Here is a 23,300-nt window from a genome sequence, read left to right on the forward strand (position 1 = left end):
CCTTCTCTTCCACCGGTGACGTCACACCCACAGGTCCAGTTTTCTTCATCCAGAGCGTGTGATGATGGCACGTCCGTGGGCTGCGGGGACCCTGGTGTCACTATGGGCCTGGCTCTTGGCATTTCTTGTCCCCACAGGTGTGGAGTTTCATCTCTGAGGTCCTGAGCTTGGATCCGCTTCTGGCCTCGTGTCACCCCAAACACCCGGGGCCCTCACTCAGCCCTTTAGCCCAGAGCTTTTGGTAGCACTTCTGACCTGGAGGCGCTAACCTGAGTCCTCAGGTCCTACAGACCCTGGTTCTCAGCTCACCTGTGCTGCCAGTGCGGGCTGCCCTCTGGTGGTTGGTTGGTTTTCAGATCCATCTGGGAAAGCCGTTTCCCCCTGCTGGTTCTTTAAATTACCACCAACCTCTGTGATCTGTGCGTCCCCATCTCTTCCTGTCAAGACGGGCATAGTCCGATGGGATTAAGACCTGCCCTGGTGAACTCATTGTACCTTAAACTTTTTTTTTATCAGTCCTGGGGATTCAACACCCCCAGCCCTCATTTTATCTTTTTATTTTTCTCCCCATTAAGTTTACTAGGGGCGTGGATGCGCACTCCTGTAATCCCAGCACTTGGGAGGCTGAGGCAGGAGGATCGCTGTGAGTTCGAGACCAGCCTGAGCTACATAGTGAGTTCCAGGTCAGTCTCAACTACAGAGGGAGACCCTGTCTCAAACAAACAAACAAACAGACAAACAAACAAAAAATGGAAAGCTTAGGCCAGGGATTTGGCTGCCTGCCTCGCAAGCACAAGGTCCTGAGTTCGATCGCCGGTACAAAAAACAAAAAACAACAAACAAAACAAAACAAAACAAAAAAAACCCAGAAAAGTTTATTGGTACATTTAAAGCAAATAATACAGTTACATTTATCATTGGAATTTTGTACCTTACATGATGTGTCTTGGTTCTTGTTTTCTCCCCCATCCCTCTACCCTCCCTTCAGCCCCTTTACCCTTCCCTATTTACAAAGACTGGTTCCGTTTTTTTTTCTTTTTTTCACGTTTTTTCTTTTCCCTTATTTCCTTTCCCTCCCTTTCCCACTTTTCCTTTAGACTTTTTTTTTCCCTATTTCATACTCTCAACCTCATTTTATTTTGATACAGGATCTTGCTAATTTGCCAAGGCTGGCCTCAAACTTGTGATCCTCCTGCCTCAGGCTCCTGAGTAGCTGGTATTACAGACATGTGCCTTTGTGCCCTGTCCTTAACGCCTCTTAAAAGGTCCTGTCTCCAGATACTGTAATCACATCCTGAGGTTAGGACTTGAGCATAAATGTTGAGGGGACACAGTTTAGCTCATAATGTTGATTAGGACAGAACTACCCAGTCTGGTTTGTGCCACAGCCCATGCAGGCTTGGCTTTGCCACCCTGCATGCCTGGATGTCTACCTGCCATTGGGCAGGCAAGAAGCCTGGGATGTAGGGCTGTGGAGCAGCGGGTGGCTCCAGCCAAGCTAGGGGTGTCTGTAGGTGTGTGGACAAGAGTTGTCTCTCTGCCGACAGCATCCGTTTCCTTGCTCACAGGGCTGATGTGACATGACTTGTATCCCGTTAGCTCACAATATCCACAGGTTGTAAATGAATCCTGTGCTGCAGGAGAGGTGCCTTTGTGTTTGGATTTAGTTTGCTGGAACATAGAAAAAGGTGGACATAGGGGAGGTCTTGTGCACAAGTGTTTGCTGTCCCCTGGGTATGGTGCAGTGAGATCTGTGTTGCTTTGGTTGCATGTGTTGGACATTGCACAACCCCAGGGGGCGCTGTCCCCCTGCTGTGATTTTTAAGTGTGGAGATTTATCCCACATGCCCAGCAGGTGGCAGTAAAGTGCTTAAAGGAAGGAGTGCCCTGTTTCCTAATTTATGCCACATCTCTGGTTGGCAAGTGGTGAGTGGGCTGTACAGTTGGGGTGAACCTGGAACCTGTGGGGATCATCTCCATACACCTGCACACCCACCCCCAGATCGTAGGCAGCAGATGTGGGTGGAGCCCCGATACATGCGTTATCCACAAAGCACCCTGGAAGATGCAAGGACGCGAGCGTGGAAGGCAGTGTTTCAGCTTACGTTGTAGATGCTCTCTGACTTCCGCCAGCTCTCTGTCCATCTCCGCTGGCCAGAAACTGCCCTGCTTGCCTCAGCAAGGACACATACTTTGCTTTAACCCTTTGGTAGCTTTCTGTATCTTTGTGTCAAGTAGGTGTAGTGGTTTGTTTTGTTTGTTTGTTTGTTTTTTCAATTGTAAATGTCTGTTTCCATTTTCAAGCTTCGAGGATGGTCTGCAAGTCTGGCACAGAGAATTCCATACACCTTTTCCTTGGAGGCCACATCTGTGTTTGTCAGGTGTCCTTGTGGTGTCCCCTATGGCCAGAGGATCAATCTAGGGTCCTCTCTGGACCCTTACCCTGGAGGAGCACCTGTCTTCCCTGACCCTCCGGCTTGGGCCCTTGTGATGATTTCTGGGCCGGCTGTAGATCTTCAGGCTGGGTGTGTCTGCTGTGTCCCTGGGATGGGATCCGGTGCACATTGTGGCGGGGGAGCCTCCTGGAGCTGATCGCCGCGCTCTCAGCACTGCTTCCTGTCAGGTGGTCTCTGGCGGCCTCTTGCCCGTTCCTAGGGATGCTCCTGTGAACGGCCTGGTCCAGTGATCCCTGCCCCTGACCCCTTTCTCCTGCTTGGGCCAGTGTCCTTGCCTCAACTGATTGTGGCTGCCACAGTTGCCAAGTGGAGATGTCCTGGTATCATCATTGCTTCTGCCTCTGTTGGCTCTTTTGTAGTTGTTGTTGCTTGTTGCTCGTTTGTTTATAGCGAGGTTGTTGTTATCCCAGTTATGGCTGGTGGGAGCACCTCGGGGTAGCTCCTTTGTCCTTCCATCCTCTCTAGACTCCCCTCCCTCCCTCTGTCCCTCTCTCCTTCCCTCCCTCCTTTCCTTCCTATCTGATACAAGGTGATATTCTGTGCTCCTCTTTTTCTTTCCCTGCCTCAGCCTTGGAATCAGCGCTTCCCCTGGGAACTCTGGCTCCTTTCAGTGGGGAAGGACATTTAGAAACCAAGAGCTAGTGGCAGGCACCCTCACCATCACAGGGCTCCTCCTGGCTCTACACCCAGTCTGGAGCCAGGGGAAGATGTGTACATGTGTACGTACAGGACGCCAGAATCCACGGTGCTCAAGTCCCTGACCTAAAACGGCACGGTATCTTTATCTCATGTATAACACCCGACGCAACACACATGCTATGGAAACAGTTGTTACGCTGTGGTTGTTTAAGGGAATAAGGACAAGAAAAACATCTATATGTGTTCAGTGCTTTTTTTTTTCAGATATTTTCCATCTGTAGTTGGTTGAATCCACAGACATGCAGGTAGCCAGCTGTATAAACTTCCATTTTTGTTTCTCTCTGTATCAAGAACCGTGGCTCCATCTGCCCCATCCAAGCCAGGGCTGCAGGGTACATTCCCATACCCCCCAGCTGTCTTTGTCCTCCGGCTTCCAGAGAGAGCCCGGCCCTCACTTCCCAGTGCTTACGCACCTGTTTGCTCCTCCCAAGGCTGCAGCCAGTCTGCTGACCCGGTGGCCACGGCTTGCCTAGGTCCCCTCAGCCCCTTACACCCAGCTGCTCCCTCTCCCTCACTTGAACCACCAGGGATTAAAAAGACGAGACTAGCAAAGATGGCCCTTTAAATACAGACTGGTGGAATAAAGGTCATTCAGATTGTACAAGAGGTGATCAGAATTAGACGTTTACACTTTTTAATCTGTTGCAGTGTACAATCCAGTGCCATTAACCGCTCAACACACCCCCTTCACTTCAGACTCACTCCTGCCTTCTTTCTTGCCGCTCCCCGAAGCAGGTCTAGACATCCTCTTTCATGATTGGGATAGGGTTTTTTTTTAATTTGGTTTTTTGGGGTTTTTTGGTGTTTTTGTTTTTGTTTTTGTTCAGCACTTTTTTTTGTTTTTTTTGCATTTTTTTGGTTTTACTTTTTGCAGAATATCAAGCATGTGAAAATGAAGCAGAAATCAAGTGGGGGTCCTTGGAGACTTTTCATTGCAAACCTCCCACTCAGGTTACTGTCTCTTACTTGACTCTTAGCCTTGATCCCGTGCTGGCCCTTGCTGACAAATCGGTGACTCGATCCCACGGATGGAACTTGTGACCTCAGAAGTCCTAATTAACTGGGGGAAGGGGAGTGATGAGCCCGGATTAATTGCTCAGCATGTTTATGGTAACATAGTTCTCTTTTTTATTGACTACAGAGCAATTAAATTAAGCCATAACAGCGTTGCTTGTAGGAGTCCTTCGGGGAGAGCCGATTAGGCAGATGGTTTCTTCAATTTAAGGAACAAAATTCCCAACTCAAACTGGTTTAAGGGTGGGAGTGGGGTGGGGAATTCAAGTCTTTATGTCTTCAGAAAGTTCAGGGACAGCGTGGCCTAGAGGAACCCTAGGGTATTACCTGGCTCAGCCTGTGCGTCTCTGTCTCCTTGTCTCTCCCTCCCTCCTCTCCTCTCTTCCCCTTTCCTGCTCTCCCTTCCAACTTCCCTTCCATGCACATGGCCCCAGCAGCCCCCAGGTCGGTAGGTAATTGTCCTGCAGTGCTGACAAATGTCCCTGCCTTGGGAATTCAGGGTCATCTGGGTCCCACGGTCCCTGAACCCTGCCTGGGATGAGGGACTGACGGCCCCATCTGCAGGACAAGCTGGGCCCTCCCTGCCCAACCACTGAGGATGCAGACAGAAGCCCCACAGGAAGGCCTGCTTTGCACAGAGCTGGACGGGAGAAGCAGCACCTATAGGAGGACCTGTTGCAGGAGGCACAGCTATTGTAAATGGCTATTTCTTCTTAAATTTTACTTATCCAATTAATAATCTCAATGTCTTCCCTGTTGCCTTTTCTGCTAGCTGTCGAGGTGTAGCTCATTCTCGTAGACCTTGCAAAGGTGATGTTAACTTCCATGTGTCTCAGTGATCAGAAACACATTGTCACTGAGTGGTCTGTGTTTATAGGGAGCCAGTGCCATCACCACCCTGCGCTGCTGCCCTTGGTGTGGCTGCCTGGTAACTTCTGGGGTGGGAGGGGTTGGGTCAGGACCCATATTTCTCCCTCACCTGGGTGTGGGGGCATAGTGTGTTTTGGACAGAACTGCCCTGGCCACCTCCTCAGGGACTCCCTGCCCCTATGAGCTGGCATAGGAAGGGGCCATGCTCTTTTCTGGGTGCTGATGAGGTGCCCAGGGTCATCCAAGACCTTCGGGGTCTTTGCCCTACCTGTGCGGGGAATGTTGTTTCCATTTACAGGTTAGGTCAGAGTCTTGATGAATGAAAGCCAGTGGCTTGACTCCAGTCCTTTGGACCCTGCGTCCTTGATGTCTCGTCAATCACTGGGGCTGAGCGAGGGGCAGATCACATGGTGGGGCAGCCCTGGTTTGGGCCGCTGCCACCCACACACAGGCTGGATTACACTTGAAGCAACCACAGGGCCATCCCTGGCACACAGAAGGATGTTTGGCAGACTCATCCCCTGGACATAGCCCAGGATGAGGGCTGCAAGTATGTCCCCTGGCTACTGCACTGGGGCTTGGGGTTCCAAGGCAGGCCAAATGCCCCAGTTCGCATTTCGTGGAGCTGGGCGCTGAGGTCAGAAGAATGATCTGTTCCTCTGGTTCCCTGTGTTTGCATAGAAGGAAGGCTGGGGGCCCTTCCTGGAAACCCTGTCTAAGCAGCCAAGCACTCGTCTGAACTGCTCATGAGTAGCCAGGGGCTGGAGCCCCTGTATCTGGGCCTCCGTCCTGCTGGGTGGGCTGTGTTTGCATGAGCCCTGTGCCCACATGTGGGTTCGGACAGGTATGTGTGAACAGCAGGGTATTTCTCCTGGCTGCACAGCCAGACCAGAGGTAGTCAGCCTGCTCACTGCTCCTTCTGTGTCGCAGGCCTGCAGGTACGGACACGTGCAGCACCTGGAGCACCTGCTCTTCTATGGCGCAGACATGGGTGCCCAGAATGCCTCGGGGAACACAGCCTTGCACATCTGTGCCCTCTACAACCAGGTCAGTAACATGCAACCCTCTACCCCAGGCCCAGGGCACCAGGATAAGGGCCTGGCAGGGGCGTCCCCGGTGGCCCTCCCTGCTATCTGTGTGGGTGGGAGCTGTGCCCTGTGGCAAAAAAGAGGATGCAGTGCTCTGGAGAAGCAGAGAGGCCCAGGTCACCCTGGGTATTGCAGGGCTGGGTCCAGATGCAGGTCTGCTGGACTGGATGCCACAGCCCCATGCTGCCTGCTGGCTCTGCAGAAAGTGTGGAGGAGTGAGGCTCATGTCATCCCATACCTGAGGCACCAGCTCTGCTCAGTCCCCGACTCTCACAACTATCTGACCCCACATGCTTGATTTTCAATTTTGGTGAAATATACATGACAGAAAGTCACACTTAATCATTTCAGGTGCAGAGTTTGGGGGCATTAAGCACATTCACATGTGTGCAGCCTTTACCTCCGTCCATCTCGGAGCTTCCACATCCCCTCAAACCAAATCTGTCCCCATTAAAGACTGACTCTGTCCCTTCTCTCGACCCTGGCACCCGCAGCCTACTTCCTGTTGCCATGGTCTTGAGGACTCTGGGGACCTCCTAAGAGTGGAATCGTATGCGTGTCCCTCTGTGCCTGGCTTGCTCCTCTCAACACAGTACCCTTGAGGTCCCTCATGCTGTAGTTTGTGTGTCAGAGCCTGACTTAAGGCTGAGTACCACTGCGCTTGTATAGATGGACCCTGTTTTGTTTATCCATGCACTATGGTTTGTGTCTAGATGTCCCTTCAGATCCTCATGTGACCATAGGTGGGGCTTTTGAAAGGTGATTGGATTATGGGAACTCACAGCTGACTTGCCATTAAAAGGTGAGATTGTGTCAGAAGAGGCTGGTCATAGGGCAAGACAGAGGGTGTGTCTCCCTCCCTTCCTGGCTCCTCCTTGGTCTTCCTCTGCTTCCTGTCCACCATGATGTAAGCTGATCTCCTCCACCACGCCCCTGTACCATGTCATCCTGCCTTGGAGCCAGCCAGCCATAGCCTGGAATCTCTGCAAACTGTGAGCTGGAATAAACCTTTCCTCCCTTAAGCTGTGGGTGCCAGGTGTTGTGTCACAGCTGTAAGAACTAAGACCCTGCCCTTTCCTAAAGGGATAGTTGGGCAGCATCCTCCTTTTGAGCTGTTGTGAAGGATGCTGCTGTGAACGTGGGTGTGCATGTGTCTGCTCACGAACCCCCACCCCGGATGTACCCTGTCAGACCAACTGTGACAGCCCAAAACAGTGGGTGACAGTTATGTTTGGGAGGCCCCAAAGGCTCATGGGACTGAGTGTCCTCTCTGGAAGAGGGAGCCATAGGTGAGAAAATCACCCTGCACCATGGGTGCACTGAGCTGGGCAGAGTAAGGGAGGGGACACAGCCAAGCTGATACCCCACAGGAGACATGAAAAGGCCCAGGCTCAGGTATGCAGGTGGGTTGCAGAACTGCTTCAAGGGAGCTTCAGGGGAGCTTTGGTGTTCAAGGTCAGGCTAATGCAAGCTGTCCCACTTGGAGGTCGCCTCTGCCCTTCTTCCTTCTGTTTTCAAGAAAGCCCTGTTCTTAACGGTGGCGAGATGGAGATGCTGCACCTAATGGCCTATCGGAGTGGGGTGCAAGTGAGGCTTCTCCTGGAGGAGCAGAAGGGTCAGATAGAGGACCCAGGGTCCTTGCTCTGTCGGCCACCAATGTTCTCTTCCCATTCCAAATCCTTGATCCTATTCTGTTCCTCGTGGTGGCTCAGAGGGACATTGCAAGCTTGGCCCACACCCAGGTCTATTCCCAGCCCCGGCCACTCTGAAGTCCCATTTGCTTCTAGCTGTTAAACCTTCCTAGATTCTTTGCTTTGGAAATATCCTGTGCGTCTCTGAAGACCTCATGCAGACATCCTATATCTAGGCAAGCTTTCCCTTGTGACTCCCTGATAGAATTCATAGGTCTCCTGCCCTGCAGTCCTTTGTGAGACGCAGTGGGGAATGCGCAGGACCAGACCATTGTGCTTCATCCATTCTCTCGGTGACATTCCCTCCCCTCAGCCCAGCTCCTTGGGAGATATAAACTACCATCGTTCATGGTCTACCCCAGCCTGGCACAGGAGAATGGTGAGGCTGGATGGGATCAGAGCAGCATTTCTGCTGAGTTTTGAGAAATATTTTGCAGTGCTCCTGGCCCCTGTGGCGAGCATGTGATTCGCACACGGTGGTGTTTCTGGGCGCGCTGAGAGTGTGGATGTGGGGATGACTCTGTGAACACAGACAGACTTGCTCAGCTGCCTTCAAAATACCTATCGCGAGGCTTAGCTGTGGCTGTGAAAACATCTGCACCCACAGCTGCTTCTTAATTACTGCCTTAGATGGGGAAACATTCCTTAATTTTTCCCTGTGTAGTTTCCCTGCATATTTTATCATAAAAAGTCAGAAATCATGTTTTCTCTCCCTTGATATAATTGTGGACAAGATGCTCTCTTTGGAAAGTGCTGTTTGGTTTTTTTATTGGGCAAGGTTACAACATTTTGACAGTTGTGTTCTCAGCTCTTTGTGGGGCCTGTTCTGCTCCGTGTCACACCACGTGCTCCACATCTGTCCTCCCTCCTCATTTGCTGGCTCCAGGAGGGTCCCCAGCTGGCCAGGGCTCTCAGGAAAACCCTCACAATAAGGGTCTTGGAATAGGGATTAACTGCCTATTTTCTGTAAGGGACCAGTTATCCCTGTCGGAGCTACTAAGCTCTGTGTTCATAGTACAGAAGCAGCCATAGTCCGTTTGTCAGTGGAAGAGAGTGTCTGTGTTCTAATAAAACCTTACTTGTTTTTATTGGCCCAGTGGGCCACTGTGGCTTGTGGGCAGCAGTTTGCCTAGTCTAGGAATAGGAAACCACCCTGCCTCTGCCCAGAGTTGGGTGGCTTCCATCCAACAGGCCAGGGAGCCTCTACCAGTGTGCAGAGAGCTGTCCCTTCACCAGGGACTTGGGATCATCACAGACAACCTGCCACTGGCCCAGCTGCAGCCTGGATGTCCCTCTTCTGTAGCCTGCAGAGAAATGCTGGAGGGGTGCAGCAGGGTTTTACCTGCCTGACTCGTGTAAACCTCCAAGAGCTGTGGTTTGGTTCACAGTCTCTGCATTTGTAAGCCCCATGACCACCATGTCCATCTGGAATATCAATGAGTATTCTAGGGTCTGTCCTTCTGCATCTCATGCCCTCCTGGGATTCTAGGGTGGTCTTTCCTTTCCTCCTGCAGCCTCCTCCAGCTTGTTGGTGCATCCTTCTGATGTGTGAAGGAGGCTGGTCCAAGCCTCACTTCAAGGCAGTTTCCAGAGAGACGCTGCCTCATGTGTTGTGCGGGTGTTGTAAAAGACTGTTTAGGAGAAATGGAGCATCCCAGCCTCTTCTGGCACACATTATACCATTGTACTCACCCAGGTTCTGTTCTCCCTTTGTCACCACCTTGCTGAGCATCCTGTGTCCATGTCCCCTTCCCTACACATACACTGTGTATGTGGCTGCACCAGGCTCCGGTGAAGGTGATATCACAACACTGCCTGTTAAGGTGAATTAGGGGTCGTACAGGACACACTGAGGACTGTCCCAGTGATGGAACAGAAGTACAAGTGAATCAGGACATGACCCACTTCATGCTAACTTCATGAAGTTAGCAGCAGTCTCAGTGGTACAAGGAGGCCGAGTGGTCTGAGGCCACTGCATCTGGACCGTTACCCAGCTGTGCTCTTGTGGGTAACCTACCGCCTCTCTTGGATCCTAGAGCTCCCAAGAAGCCACAGATAGGAAGCAAGTGTGTGCTATGTTCAGTACATAATGGAAGCTCAGAAAACAGTGGCCGTCACGGTGGGGGTGAAGGCATCAATGGCGATGGTTTTGGAAATGGTGCCGACAATGATGATGATGGTGTCAGTGACGGTGACGGTGATTATGCTGATGGCTGTGACGGCGATGATGGTGATGGTTGGTGGTGATGGTGATAGCAACACTGCTCCTGACAATGATTGGCCTTAACAAGCCTCTTCTGATTAAATCTGAAAGCATCCAGGTGCGTGGAATGGCACTCGCGCTTTATCAGTTTTATTCAGGCCTCAGCTCTCCATTTCTAATAAAAAGTACCATGATCAGAATATTCTGTCTTCTCTCATGCAATCAACTAATTAGGGCTTTGATTGTAAGCGGCAAATTGTGTCTAATCTGCCGACTCCCTCAGCCTCACGCTGGCTTTCTAAGAGCTCCAGAGGGAGGGGAGCAGCCTGGTGTTTGTTTTTCCACCCTGGATAATGAAGGATCAGAGGAAATTTTAAATATCAAAGGTGGCTAGGCCAGACCAATTTGTTTACAAGGCACTCAAACGCACACACACACTCACCCGCGCGCACACACATGCATACCCTGCCTCCCGGGAGCGAGTCTTTTGATTCTGTTGAGAGCCGAGGTAAGAGAAGGTGGGATGCTTTCTATCTGTACCTCTTTGCCCTTGCTGGTGTCCCATGGGCACTCGTCAGCTCTGTGGTTGTATCTGTGGGGCCGGCAAAAGGCTACCGTCTTCCTGAGCATTGTGGGTGGGGGCCTCCCTGGGACCCCCAGTGAGCCTTGCTGGATGCTGCTGGCTGGCATCTCTGCCTCCAGTTGGAAGCCCCAGGCTTGGCTTAGGGGCAGCTCGGTTAAGAAATGGTGAACCGACAAGGGGAAAAAATGACAACCAAGACCTGTCATGTAGAGGTACAAGATCCCAACAATGAATGGAACTGTACGCTATCCCTAAAATGTACCAATAAACTCGATTAAAGCTGAAAAAAAAAAGAAATGGTGAACCGGATTTCCTGCCTGCACCCTCCTGGAGCTTTGGAGACATTCCTGTAACCCATGGCAAAAGCCCTGTGCTCCATAGCATGTGATGGGTGCTGTCTTTGCTCCCCGGCCCTTGCTTTGGGTGTGCTTTCATGGTGAGGGACAGTCCAAGAGACATGGTTTGACCCCACCCTGGTGACGTCAATGTCGCAACTCCCCACACGCTGTCTCCCTTTGCCAGTTGATCGCATGCATCTTAGTTCTTGGATCTGTGGCTGCCTGTCACTGTACTCTCCTGACTTAGAACTGGCACACTTGGCAATTCATATTCATGTCATTCTGCTAAAGATGCTCCGGTGTGGCCCAGATGGAGGCACTCGATGGGACTTGGACATCTTGAGTTAGTCTTGGCTGTAGTGCTGAGTGCGTCAGTCTGGACAAACCAGAGAGCAGCATCTCTGGTTTTGACCTCTCTCCTCTTTCTCTACTCCATTAGCACATAGAAACCCTCTTGCTGGGCTTAGTGGTTCCTGCTTGTAATCCTAGCTGCTCCGGTGACTGAGGCAGGAGGATCCCAAGTTCAAGGCCACTCTGAGCTACTTAACTGCTATAGTAAAAAATAAAAAGGCCTGGGGATGTTGCTCATTGGTAGAGAGCCCCTTGATTCTGTCCCCAGTGCCACAAAACAGACCCTTCTCAGAGCTCTGGCTTTCTTCTTGCCCATCCTCACACATGTCACATGGTGATTTACACTTGTTTCCACGTTCTTATTTTCATTTCACACACAGTCCAGTCAGACTTCGGTCCCTCCCACTCAGGGCCGGCCACCATCTCTGGTCATCTCCAGTCATCTTCCTTGCCGTGCCTCTATTCCCGTCAAACTCCACTTCTCGTGACATCTCTTGGCACCCATGCCAGGTGCTCCTGTTACCCAAATTCTGTCCTGCGGTGACCCCAGGCAGTCCTCTGTGTCCTTTAGTACCTTTCCAGAGAAAAGAAGGTTCCCAGTCAGGACCCCCAGCTGTCACAGTGATAACTCCACCTGGTGGCCTGGAGGACAACCAGTGCACAGCTCCTCCCTCTCTGTGGCTAGCACTCTCCTGCTTCTCCCCTCCCTGCCCCTCCAGTCATGTCCACTTCCAATTCATCCCTTCCTGTCCCCTCCTCATCTCTCCCTTGCCCAGGCCTCTGCCATCCCTCCCTGGACCACCAGCCAGCCTTGCTCTTCTTCTCCGCTCCCCTCAGATCTGCCTGCTTCAGATGGGTGGTATCCTTTCTCACCGAGAGTCTCCTTCTGATACACCTGGTGACCTGCCCCGTGCTGGTCATGTCATGCTCCCTAGCCAGCTTGGCACAACCTCGCCATTTCTCCCTGTCACCTTGCGGACTCCAGGTCCAACTTTTATGCTTGTACTCATGTGGTAACCACAGCATCCCTCCTTGTGTCTGGGGCTCAGCTTCCTGACTCCCCACCCCACTCTTTTCTCATCTGCACGTCCATGGAGGATTCTGGAATGGCTCATCCTGAGCTGTGTGCTTGTTGTTTCCTTCCCTGTGCCCCTGCATGGTGGAGACACTGACTCGGTTTCATGTCTGCAGCCCAGGGACTAGGCTGGTCCCTGGCATGTCTAGTCTTTGCGCACAGAAATAACTGTGCTTTCTCGGTCTACCTTTCATCAGTATGACTCTCAGCAAAAGGTCAAACCCAGAGGTCTGGGACTTTGGTCAAGGGGTCTCAGAAGGGCTCCTTGTGGGGGATTTACCTTTGTTAAGAAGTGTTCCTGAGAGTTTTGCCCAGGGGAAATTGGCAGGGAGGTGATATTTCCTTTGATGCTTTGGTCCTCAGGAAAAAAAATGCAAATTGCTGTATATCTGTGCCTTATTGATATATTTCAAGGGATGTAGAGCTGTCGGAGGAGGTGTACCTCCAGAAGAAGCTCAGGCAGCTGGCAGCTATGTGAGGGGATGGTTAGGCTCCCAGTTACACCTAGGAACACCATTCCTTTCTCTCTTTGTGAGGCTGTGAGTTGTCACATTTCGCCACTTGCCCTTTCTGGGCCTCCACTCCCTTATCTGAAAAACGGACCCTTCATTATTCCAGTGGTGCTGCAGTGGGTGGGCCAGATAGAGCTGGTGGATGCATTTTATAAACTGCAAAATGCATGCCTATCACCCACAGACACAACACACGGGAGCGTGGCTGTTAATAAGCCAACTGAACCACTGGCCCTGTGATTCTGAAGTAGCTACCAGAACCTGATCTTACTGTGAGGCCTGGCAGTCATTGCAGCAGTGGGTCTTTTGTCCAGGGATCAGTGAATACTGACTCCATCAAAGTGATCCTGGCGTGGGTGAGTGGAAGGATTTTTTCCAGGAGCCTACCAGGGTGTGAATGGCAGGGCCTGGTGAGAATTTATTCACAGCTACTTAAGGGACAGAAATATCCTTTATGAGAGTGGTTTCCCGGGGCTGACCTTGTAGGGAAACAAAGAGCATTTAAGATGAATTGCAGGTGGCAGGAGAGGCGCTGCCCCAGCTCTGGAGAGGGGAAGTTGGTAGTCCCACTTCTGACTGGCAGGGCACTCTGCCCTGGGAGTCTTCAGCACTGGGTGCCCCTCTCGGAGAGAGTGAGGTGCCACGCAGGGAGCTGCTTAGGCCCCACCAGGAACTCACCAAGTGTGCCGATGGTTAACCTCCCCCTAGGGCAGCTCTGTTCTTTACAACCCAGAGAGTCCTTAGGAAAGTGGCCATTCCATCAGGCCAGAGTGAGAGCCTGGGGTAAGAGGAGAGGAGATGAAAAGCAGAAGAGCTGGGGAGAAGGAAGGAAGAGAGGGAAGTGCAGGGCTGGAGGAGGAGGGGCCATGGCATATACACACCTAGGCACTGAGCGGGAGGAGGCACAGGGAGGAGGAGCCCTTGGCTCCTGCAGGCTCACCTTCCCTTCCTCCTGTTTCTGTGGGAAGGGGCGCGTGGTGCTGTCCACTACAGAAAGCATCCCCCATTCCCTGGTGAGGGCCTGGCCCATGTAGCTGGCTGCCGCAGAGACATCCTTGTCCTTGCATGTGTGGCCCCTCATCCACAGTGAGCTACCCACGGTGCACAGCCTCTGTCTGTCTTTCCAGAGAGCAGAATGACTTCTGCACATCTGCCTGCTGACAGTCCTCAGCCCCAGACACATTCAAGGGAAGAGACCCTAAATGGGCTGACATAGGGTTGGTGTCCACTTAGGGTCTGACCAGCTGGGGCCCAAGACTGGCAGGACGGGTGTCCTTGTGACCCCCTCGAAGTACCCAATGCCTACTCTGTTGTAACAACTGGGGGCATCATGGACCCCGGATAACTCCTTGGTGTGGGAGTGCCTTAGGAATTGTAGAGCTCCTCAGAATCCTGGCCCTGGGCCCACCAAGTACCAGTGGCACTGCTGACTGTCATATGTAAAGAGATCTCCAGACCTGGACAGGTGTCCACGAAGGGGTTAAACACACGCCTGTGAGAACCACCACTCCAGAGCACAGGGAAATCTATGTGGTTTTCTTCCCACTGGGGTCGGTGCAGAGCACTGTGGGAGTGGTGTGTGGTGGGTTCACTCTGCCTGCACCCCCGTCCCACCCACTCAGGCCTTCCTGCAGTGGCGATAGCACCCCACAGCACGGCACTTTCCAGGACCAGCTAGGCAACGCGAGCCGAGCAAAGTGGTTTCTGAGCATCCCAGGGCAGGCAGAGGCCCTCTGCCCAAAGGTTGCCCCAGAGGAGACTTGAGGCGGTGTGTGTGCCAGGCATGCAGGGGCTGGCCTACGCAGGCCAGGCATGTGCAGGATGTGTGTGGGCCCCTGGAGAACATGGAGCAGGTTGATTCTGTAGCAGCGGCCTCTTCTAGATGCCACCACTGGGAGCTCACTTCCAGGGCCCCTGTGCCCCAGGCCTCTGACAGCTCCATCTGCAAGTGTCTTCCTCACTGATTTTACCATCGGACCCAGATCCCAAGAGGGGCAGCCCCTCCTGGCTCCCAGCCACTCCCTTCATAGCAGGGTATGCAGACCTGCCAGTGTAGCTTGCCATCTTTCTTCTAAATATATAACACCTTTATTGAGATACAGTGCACACTCCACACACTTCACCCTGGTCAAGTGTGGGGTTCAGTGATTTTTGGTTCGCTTGGGGAGTCTTGCACCTATCACCACAGCTGATGTAGGAGCATTTACGTCACCTGAAAGAAACCGGGGGCCTGTATGTAGGAATCTCTGGTTAGTTATTTCACTTATTCCTTCACTGAACAATTGTAGGAGTAATCATTCCTGTCATTCCTGCCTAGACTTGTGGTCAAGACAGAGTATTGGAAATGTGCACAGCTCAGTCTTAGGCTATGACCTGTGTTGGGCTATGGTAGATAAGAAAAAGTGGCCTGGGTTGGTAGCAGGCTGATTGCCCTCTGACTGGTCTCAGAATCCTGGGCCTGAACACCAACCTATAATGATCATCTAAGTGCTCATCACGAAGCATAATTTCTTCTAAACAGACAACTACATTCATTAGGTAAAATTACTCTTGTATAGTCGTGCACCACCCAGAGAATTTTAGTTGGTGACAGATCACACATACAATGGTAGTCTCATAAGATTTTGCCACTAGTGGTATTGGTGGCATCTTTGTTTGTGGAAATGTACTTTGTGATGTTCTAATGATAATGAAATCACCCAAGGAAATGTTTCTCAGAATCTGTCCTCATTAAGGGACACATGGCTCTAGCTAGTACTATTTCTAGCTCTGCTGTCTGCTTTTGTGTTGTAGTTCTTACCTCTGCTTCCTTCACTGGGAGCTTACGAGGAATTGGCAAGTGATTCTCTCCCAGACCAGTGTACAAATAAATGGACAGGGTTAGATTTATTTGCACTGTAAAAACACATACATGACTGATTGCCTGCTCATTTACAAGCATTAAAAATATATGTCTACATAGAAAGACTCCTGCCATTGTCGCCCTGACCCTTTCCTTCCCAGAAGTCAGTGCCTCTGGCACCTGAAGTGCGTTCTGCTTTCCTGCCACTCAGATTTGAAACTTTTAAAATGCAAAGGAAGTTAAGCTACCCTGTTGGTCTGAGATGTGCTTTTCTATCTGGAAGTGTTGCTTGTCAGTTTACATCTGTGTGCCCTGTTTGTCCTTCAACTTCCTAGGTGAAGAATTTTCTAGAATGCTCCCCCCACCCCAGGCTGTTGTTTTAGTATATTTATGCTGCCTCTATATTTTTCTCTTCTTTTCTTTCTCTTTGTATTGTATTGTAATGGCATTTCACTTGTTATATATTTTATAGGCAAGTACAAGACTTTCTCTTCCTGTAGAGTACCATCTTCCAGAGTAGAATCATTTGTTCACGGAGTAGATGTATTTCAAATATTTTATAGACTCTACTAAGCTGCTGTCCAAAGCATTTCCAGCATTTAACCTTCAGCTGGCAGTGTCTGAGAGACCATTTGCTCTTAGACAAAACCTACCGCCCTTTTAACTTCACAGACACGTGTCTGAGATTTCCAGTGAGCCCACGTTTCCAGGGGTCCTTGTTTGAACAATCTCGGTGCCACTGTTTTACAAGCAGATTTCTTCATCTCTATTTGCAGGACAGCTGTGCGAGAGTGCTGCTGTTTCGGGGTGGAAATAAGGAATTGAAAAACTACAACAGCCAGACACCATTTCAGGTAAGGAGAGCTCTAGACATGTTGCAGTGCCTGTGTGTGAGCCATCGGGGGCCACAGCTCCATTCCCACATGCTGCATTGCATGTACGACGTGAGGTTGCTCTCTGCGCTGTAGGCATTCCCAGTGTCAGAGGCTGCGCTGTGGCTCCAAGCACCCAAGCTACTCGTGTCTCTGGGTTTGCTTGTGTCTTACTTCCTACTGGGCCAGATGACGAGAATAACTCAGAGGCTTGTGTCGTGGAATATTCTAGAAAGGCAACGTCATCAGGGCTGCTTTCAGTTCTGCAGCTGTTGGGAAGTGTGGGCTCTGACATCTATCGATTGAAGTGGGCAAGCTTCATGGGAGGGATATTTAGTCAACACCTCTGCTCTGTGCCATTCCAGAAGGTCGGAAGAACCACATGTACCTGGCATGGCCATGGGGTTCCAATGGTGGAACACATAACCAGTTCTTAAGTGTTTGAAACATTGGGCAGAACACATATAACACAAAAGTTAACTATCTTAGCTATCTTAACATATAACAAATTAGTGACATTGAGAACCTTCATGATATTGTACAACCAATCACACTGCCTAGTTAGAAACTCTTTCCCACAGGAAACCTTGCACTCCAACCAAGTCACTACCATTCCCTCTCCCCTTGGCCTCTAGACGTCCACTAATCTACTTGCTGTCTGGACAGACATACCTGTTCTGGACATTTCATACAATACCAATTTCTAAGTCACCATACACCATGTGGTTTGGGTTTTTTTTTGTTTTTGTTTTTGTTTTTGTTTTTCTGTTTGGCTTCCTTTGCTCAGTATAGTGTTTTCAAATTTTGTCTCTGTTGCAGCAGGCATTAGTGCCTCTTTCTTTTTCATGAGTGAATAACATTCTCTTGTTTGTATTTTTATACTTTTGACTGTACACACACACACATTAAGTACCCTGTTAGAGACACCTTTTAGTTCTATATGCAGTCAGTGGATATATACCCACTTAAACTGTGGAGACCAGGATACTCTTTATTTGGAAATAACTTTTATATTTTAATGAGCTGAGAGAAGCTTTTAATTTAGAACTGGGCTACACAGATGATTTTTCTAATGCTCTTCTTAGACATTACTAACATATACAGACTTGGTGCCTTGAAAATGAGTCAGTTCAGTTCGACACCTGGGCCCAGAGGTTACCATTGCACTCAAGAATTTCCTGATTTCTTCAGTCATGCTAGGTTTCCATTTCAGTGTTGCCTCTTGCTGCTTGCAAATGTTTTGCACACACAGGCTGGCAGAAGTGAGCTCCTGGCTTGCCGATGGGTCTGGAAAGATTACAGTGACTCTCTAGGGAAATTTCCTCTTCCTGGTGGTGGATGTGAAGGGCCATGGGCCCTTTCACTTCAAGGGGTAACTACATCTGCCCTCTGGGGTTAGCTGTGGACTTGGTGGGCCTAGTTTACAGATCTTTTTCTTTTCTTTTTGCAACTTTCTTTGGTTCTTTAAACAGAAGTTGCTTAAATCGCTTAGGAATAGCAGCTGATGCTCTTTGAGTCACAGCAGGTGCTTAGATAGTACAAGAGTGCTCACTCTGATTCTTCCCACTGTGGCTTACAACCAGTACATGACGCACTGGGGAAGTGAGTCTTCCATGCCCTTCAGAACAACAGGCCAATCCAAATGCCCCCTTTCTGTCGGGGCCCTGCTGTCCCTTCACCACAGTGAGCACCTGAGATGGGGACATCTTTTGTGCCTGAGTCCTGGCAGGATGTTTAAAACACTCTCCTGGCAGCAAAACTGCACCAGCACAAACCCAGGGCCACTGGAGCACTGTGACAAAACGCTGTTGAATTGATCTGACTTTGTACCTCCAAATGCTGCCCGTGTAACCAGTGGGATCAGAGCCCAGCTGCTGTGCACATCTGGAATGGGCTCCATGCACAGCTCGGGAGTTGGGTTCCTCTAGGTCTTGTGTTTCAATAACGTGTAACAAGTGAGTTCATTCTGTGGATCTTTACCCTCACCACGGCCTCAGCTCCCACTTGACATTGTTTTTCTCATCCCAATTGTGAAAACTGCATCACTGATATTGAGTTTGTGAGGGAGAGGATAGGTCACTGCATCACTTAAGAAGAACCAAATGCGCTCACCTAGAAAGTGGTGGTGCTGTTTGCTATCATTTGGAAAACGGGCTTTTTTGTAAGAAATCATGGTGGGGTTCATCTGGAACTACCTTTGCTTCATGACTCAATTCTGATGCTGGCCCAGCAGCACCAGGAGGATCCAGAACCTTGAGGGAAATGTCGGTTCTCAGACTTCACTGCACCCCGTGGAATCAGAGCTCCTGTTCCAAAGAGGTCTCCAGGGACTCTGATCCTGCTCAGGTTTGGGAATCAAAAGACAAAAACAATTTAAGGAAAAGAAAAAAGAGGAGGAGCGCTTACAGCATCACATGGGTGCATCTTCCACAGCAATGGTGGTGATGGTGGTAAACAGTGGTGATGAACCTTTTACAGCCTTGAACGATACCAACAGCCCATGCGGCTCCTGGGCCTTAGGTTCACCACCGCTGGTGGTAAAGATGGTGATGATGGTGATGATGTTGGTTGAGAGGACAGGGATAGTTGTAGTGATGGTGATGGTAGCGAAGGTCGTGAGGAGGCCACTGAGAATGATGGTGATAATAATAATGATGCGTCTTTCCCCTTTTGGAGATTTTCAAAAGCTCCCAACCTAAGCTTTTTAATTCTCAATTTATGGGAGGAAAGGAGATAAAGAGGCATGAGTTAATGTTATGGCTGGCATCTAAAGTGTCCCTAACAAGGTTCATTGTGTCAACGGCTGGTGGGTTTTTGAGAAGTGATGGGGTCGTGAGGGCTTTAACATCATCGGTGAGTCAATCCGTGGATTCATTCAGAGCACGTTAGAAGGTAGGACCTGATTGATGACACTGGTCACTGCACGGTGGCCGTGAAGGATATGCTTTGTCTCTGGCCCTCTCTCTGCTTCCTATCTGCTGTGAGCTGCTTTGTTCTACCCCACGTTTCTGCCTCTCCATGGGCCCAGAGTAGCAGAGCCAAGTGACCATGGGCTGAAACCTCTGAAGCCATGAGTGAAAATAAACTCTCCCTCTGCACTCTGTCACTGTGACAGAAAGCTAACACATGGAATTCCAAGAATGACGGAGCCAGTAAGGCCCCAGTTCCTGACTTCCAGCCCAGCTCCTGGCAGGTAATGAACCTTGCATCCTGGCATGGAGTAAACATTAGGCCCCCTTCATAGTGTTCGGAATAAGACAGCAAACATCCTGAAGATGAAGAGAAACAACAGGAGAAACTCCGGAAATGAGATCCAAAGTCGAGGCAGGGCCACAGCAAGGGAGAGAGACAGAAGTGGCAGAAACAGGCAGCATGACAAGTTGTTATATGACAAGGTGCCATTACCCAGTTGCCTACCTGGACACTAATGTGCACATGGCCACAGAGGTACTGTGTAGATGCGGTGAAAGTACAGGAGCTGACCCTCCAACGTGCACGCTTGTCTCGTTCAATCAATGGGAGGACCTCAGAGAGAAAACTGAGAAGAAATTCTGCTTCAACACCATGGTGTCTGCACCAGCCTTAGTGTCCACCTGCCGGCCTTCCTGTGAACATTGGACTTGCCAGCTCCACGGTTCTGTGATTCACATCCTTAAAACAGGGGTCCCCAACCTTTCTGGCACCACGGAATGGTTTTGTGGAGGGCATTTTTTCCTATGGATTCGGGGAGTGTTGATTCAAAGGAGTATGAAACCTAGATCCCTCTCATGCTCGGTTCACGGTAGGGTCCATGCTCCTATTAGAATCTAATACTGTCTCTGACCTGACAGGAGGCGGAGCTCAGGCAGCAAGTGAAGGGAAACGGCTAATAAAAGCAAATGAAGCTTCACTCATCTATCCACTGCTCACCTGCTGTCAAACCAGGTTCTTAACAGGTCATAGACTGGGACTGGTCAGTGGCCCAGAGGTTGGAGACACCGGTCCTAAAAATAGACCTTCAATATATGTGTGTGCACAGAGCTATGTATATATAAAGATCTACACACAGATCTAGATGTGCACATTGATACATTTGTCCATTAGACTGCACTTACGTGAGCGCGTGCGCGCGCGCACACATACACACACACACACACACACCTCCAGCCCATCTTTTTAGCCAGCTCTGTCTGATGGATGAGAGAGAGCTGATCTGAGCCACTCCTGCCTCTCCAGATGCATGAGATAAGGCTTCACTGTATGGAGCTGAGCCCTCAGGCCCAGCAGCACACAGGCAGAGAAGGTTACCTGCCTCCCAGTGCCACCTGTCTCCTGGGTGCAGCCAGCAGTTGCCAAGTGGACGTTGAAAAGCAGAAAGGGTGGAGGAAACTAGAAAAGGAAACGGTAGTGAGAGACATCCAGAATGGCCTGAAGTCCAGGCGTAGCATGGGTCAGGTGGCTGGCTGGGATGGGGCAGAGCAGGCCTCAAAGTGGAAACCTCCCAGTGGCTGAGGTATCCTGTGTCCAGGCTGCCCCTAGGATCACCCACCCATAGACTGCACCCTTTCCCAGTGGGGTGATGGAGCTGGGCTCCTGCATACTGCACTTGGTGAAGAGGTGACCAAAAACTCCCTACAGGGATAGTGAGGGTGGCCAGGCCCAAGGATGAATGCCAGGGCCTGAGACCTCGTTTCCTAGGTGTGACTGACTCCCTTATTGTTTGCTGGTGATCAGCCCAGCCTGCAGGCCCTCTCCCAACCCTCAGGGGTAGGGCAGAAAGTTCCTTCCCTTTAGTCACATGGGCAGCTTCCCCGGGCAGCAGCCCCATCTTTAGGGATACCCAGAAGTCCCATGATGTTGACATCAGCTCAAATGTAGTTAAAGGGGGGTTGTTAGAAATAACCAGAGACAATCCTGTCACCTTCACAGTGTCTAGGAAATTTCAAGTGCCATAGGTGCTCTGTACCAGGCCTGGGGACAAAGACCAAATTTCTGTTTCTTATTCTCAGTCTCAGCAGCACAGGACAGAGCAAAGGCCTTTGAGTTGGGGGAGAACACGACATGTGCAAGGGAAAGGACTGGCCATGGCTGGCACGTGGCAGCCCACGGTCCCTGCCTGGTCCTGTGCTTGCTCAGAGAAGCCACTCCACTCTGAGGAGTTTCTTCTAAAAGTTCTGCTGCTGATCTTATTTGGAATTCAGGCTCTGTTCCCATAGAAACAGGGATGTTGAGTTTCTAGAGGAGGGGAGAGAAATCCGACTAACCCAAAATGTGGTGACAGACGACGCATATTTTTGATGAACAGCAAGCTGGGGTCAGCGTCATTCTCTCGGGCGGTGCACAGTGAGTGTCAGGCGAGAGCCACACTGCACCTGAGTACTGGGGAAAAGCATCTGTGAGCCCGACAACACCCCAGAGCACACCTTAGACAGGTAGCAAGGAAACAAAGGCCTATCCAAGATCCATGTTAAATACCGCGGGAAGCAAAATGGGATGGGAGGGGTAGAATAAAGGAGGCAGGGCAGCAGAGACCTAACTTCTGTGACAGGCGTGCTGGGGGGCAGCTCTGGACACCCCAGACAGAGGCCCTCTGTGACACTGGAGCAGTGGCCAGGGGAAGGGGAGGGAGTGGGCCCTGTGGGTCTCTGGTGGAAGCAGTTCAGCAGCGCACGTGCAAAATCCCTGGCATCAGCGTGTGTTGGTGCATTTGAGGGTCAGTCGGCTCTGTGTGTGTGTGTGTGTGTGTGTGGAGCAGTGGGGTGGACCCAACACCAGCAGTGGGAAATGAGGCCAAAGGCAGGTGTGGGGCCCGGTAAGGACTGTGGGTTTGACACAGAACCAGCTCAACAGAAGACTCTGGATGGAAATTGATCTCACCCCACAGCTGTTATCCCAGAGGCTGAGCAGGGGGACGAAATCTCACTGATATATGGATGGGGCATCTGGGCTCAGCCTAATCTAGAGTCCAGAGCAGCAGCCATAGGATGCTAAGTGAGGCCATTTAAATAGAAATTATTAGAGGTTTAAAAAATGTGAAATTCAGGTCCTCGATCATAGGGCCTACATATGGAGTGTTCAGTAGCCACCATTGTGGAGGTTGATGGTTCCTCTATACCTGTGTACTGCCTGTGTTCTTTAAATGTGAGCAGCCTGAATGTGTGTGTACATGTGTACAGGAGGGGTGCCTGTTGTAGTTTTGCAAGGGAATAGATTCAATCCAGAATGCATAATTTACAGGGTTATTTTATAATATGCACCCAAAAAGTGAAATGCAGAGGAGTGCAAGACATCTGTCCATGCTCTAGAGACTCAAAGAACCCAGCTGAGGTCCTGGATCCCACAGCAATGTCCCACACAAGTCCAGCTATAAGGCCAAGAGCCCAAGGCAGTGTCTCATGCAAGTCTGTATCAAGGATCTGGACTGGGAAGGCCTAAAGGCCGGTGGTGGAAGCTAGAAAGTCATTTGTGCCACCAGGCTGAGAGATCTGCACTGGAGCCAGGAAGCGATGCTCAGGGCAAAGATCAGAGCTCCCCTGAAAAGAACAGCAGCCATCCACAGTGACAGCGAGGCCCCAAGCCCCTCTTACAATGAGAATAGCCAAGTTCGTATCAGGAAAACCAGCCGCGGCAAACTTTCTCCAAGAAATCAACAGCATACAAACTTCCCCTCCCGTTCTTATTTTATGTCATTCTGGCAGTAATCCTCAGGCAGGTCTTCCACACCCAG

The 23,300-nt window shown here is 50.6% G+C and overlaps 1 protein-coding gene across 12 annotated transcripts in view; it reads left to right on the forward strand.

The window, feature by feature from the left end:
- Positions 1-23,300, forward strand: part of Shank2 (SH3 and multiple ankyrin repeat domains 2) — a 511,573-nt gene that overhangs the window by 126,761 nt on the left and 361,512 nt on the right. For all 12 annotated transcript variants that reach the window (XM_010635716.3, XM_010635704.3, XM_010635710.3 and 9 more), the window contains 2 exons: positions 5,970-6,086; positions 16,499-16,576. In XM_010635716.3, the coding sequence (XP_010634018.1) occupies positions 5,970-6,086; positions 16,499-16,576 (195 nt within the window). The remainder of the gene's footprint in view (positions 1-5,969; positions 6,087-16,498; positions 16,577-23,300) is intronic.

The sequence above is a fragment of the Fukomys damarensis genome, unplaced genomic scaffold (assembly GCF_012274545.1).
Source record: "Fukomys damarensis isolate Sample0158 unplaced genomic scaffold, DMR_v1.0_HiC HiC_scaffold_27, whole genome shotgun sequence".
Lineage (NCBI taxonomy): Eukaryota > Metazoa > Chordata > Mammalia > Rodentia > Bathyergidae > Fukomys > Fukomys damarensis.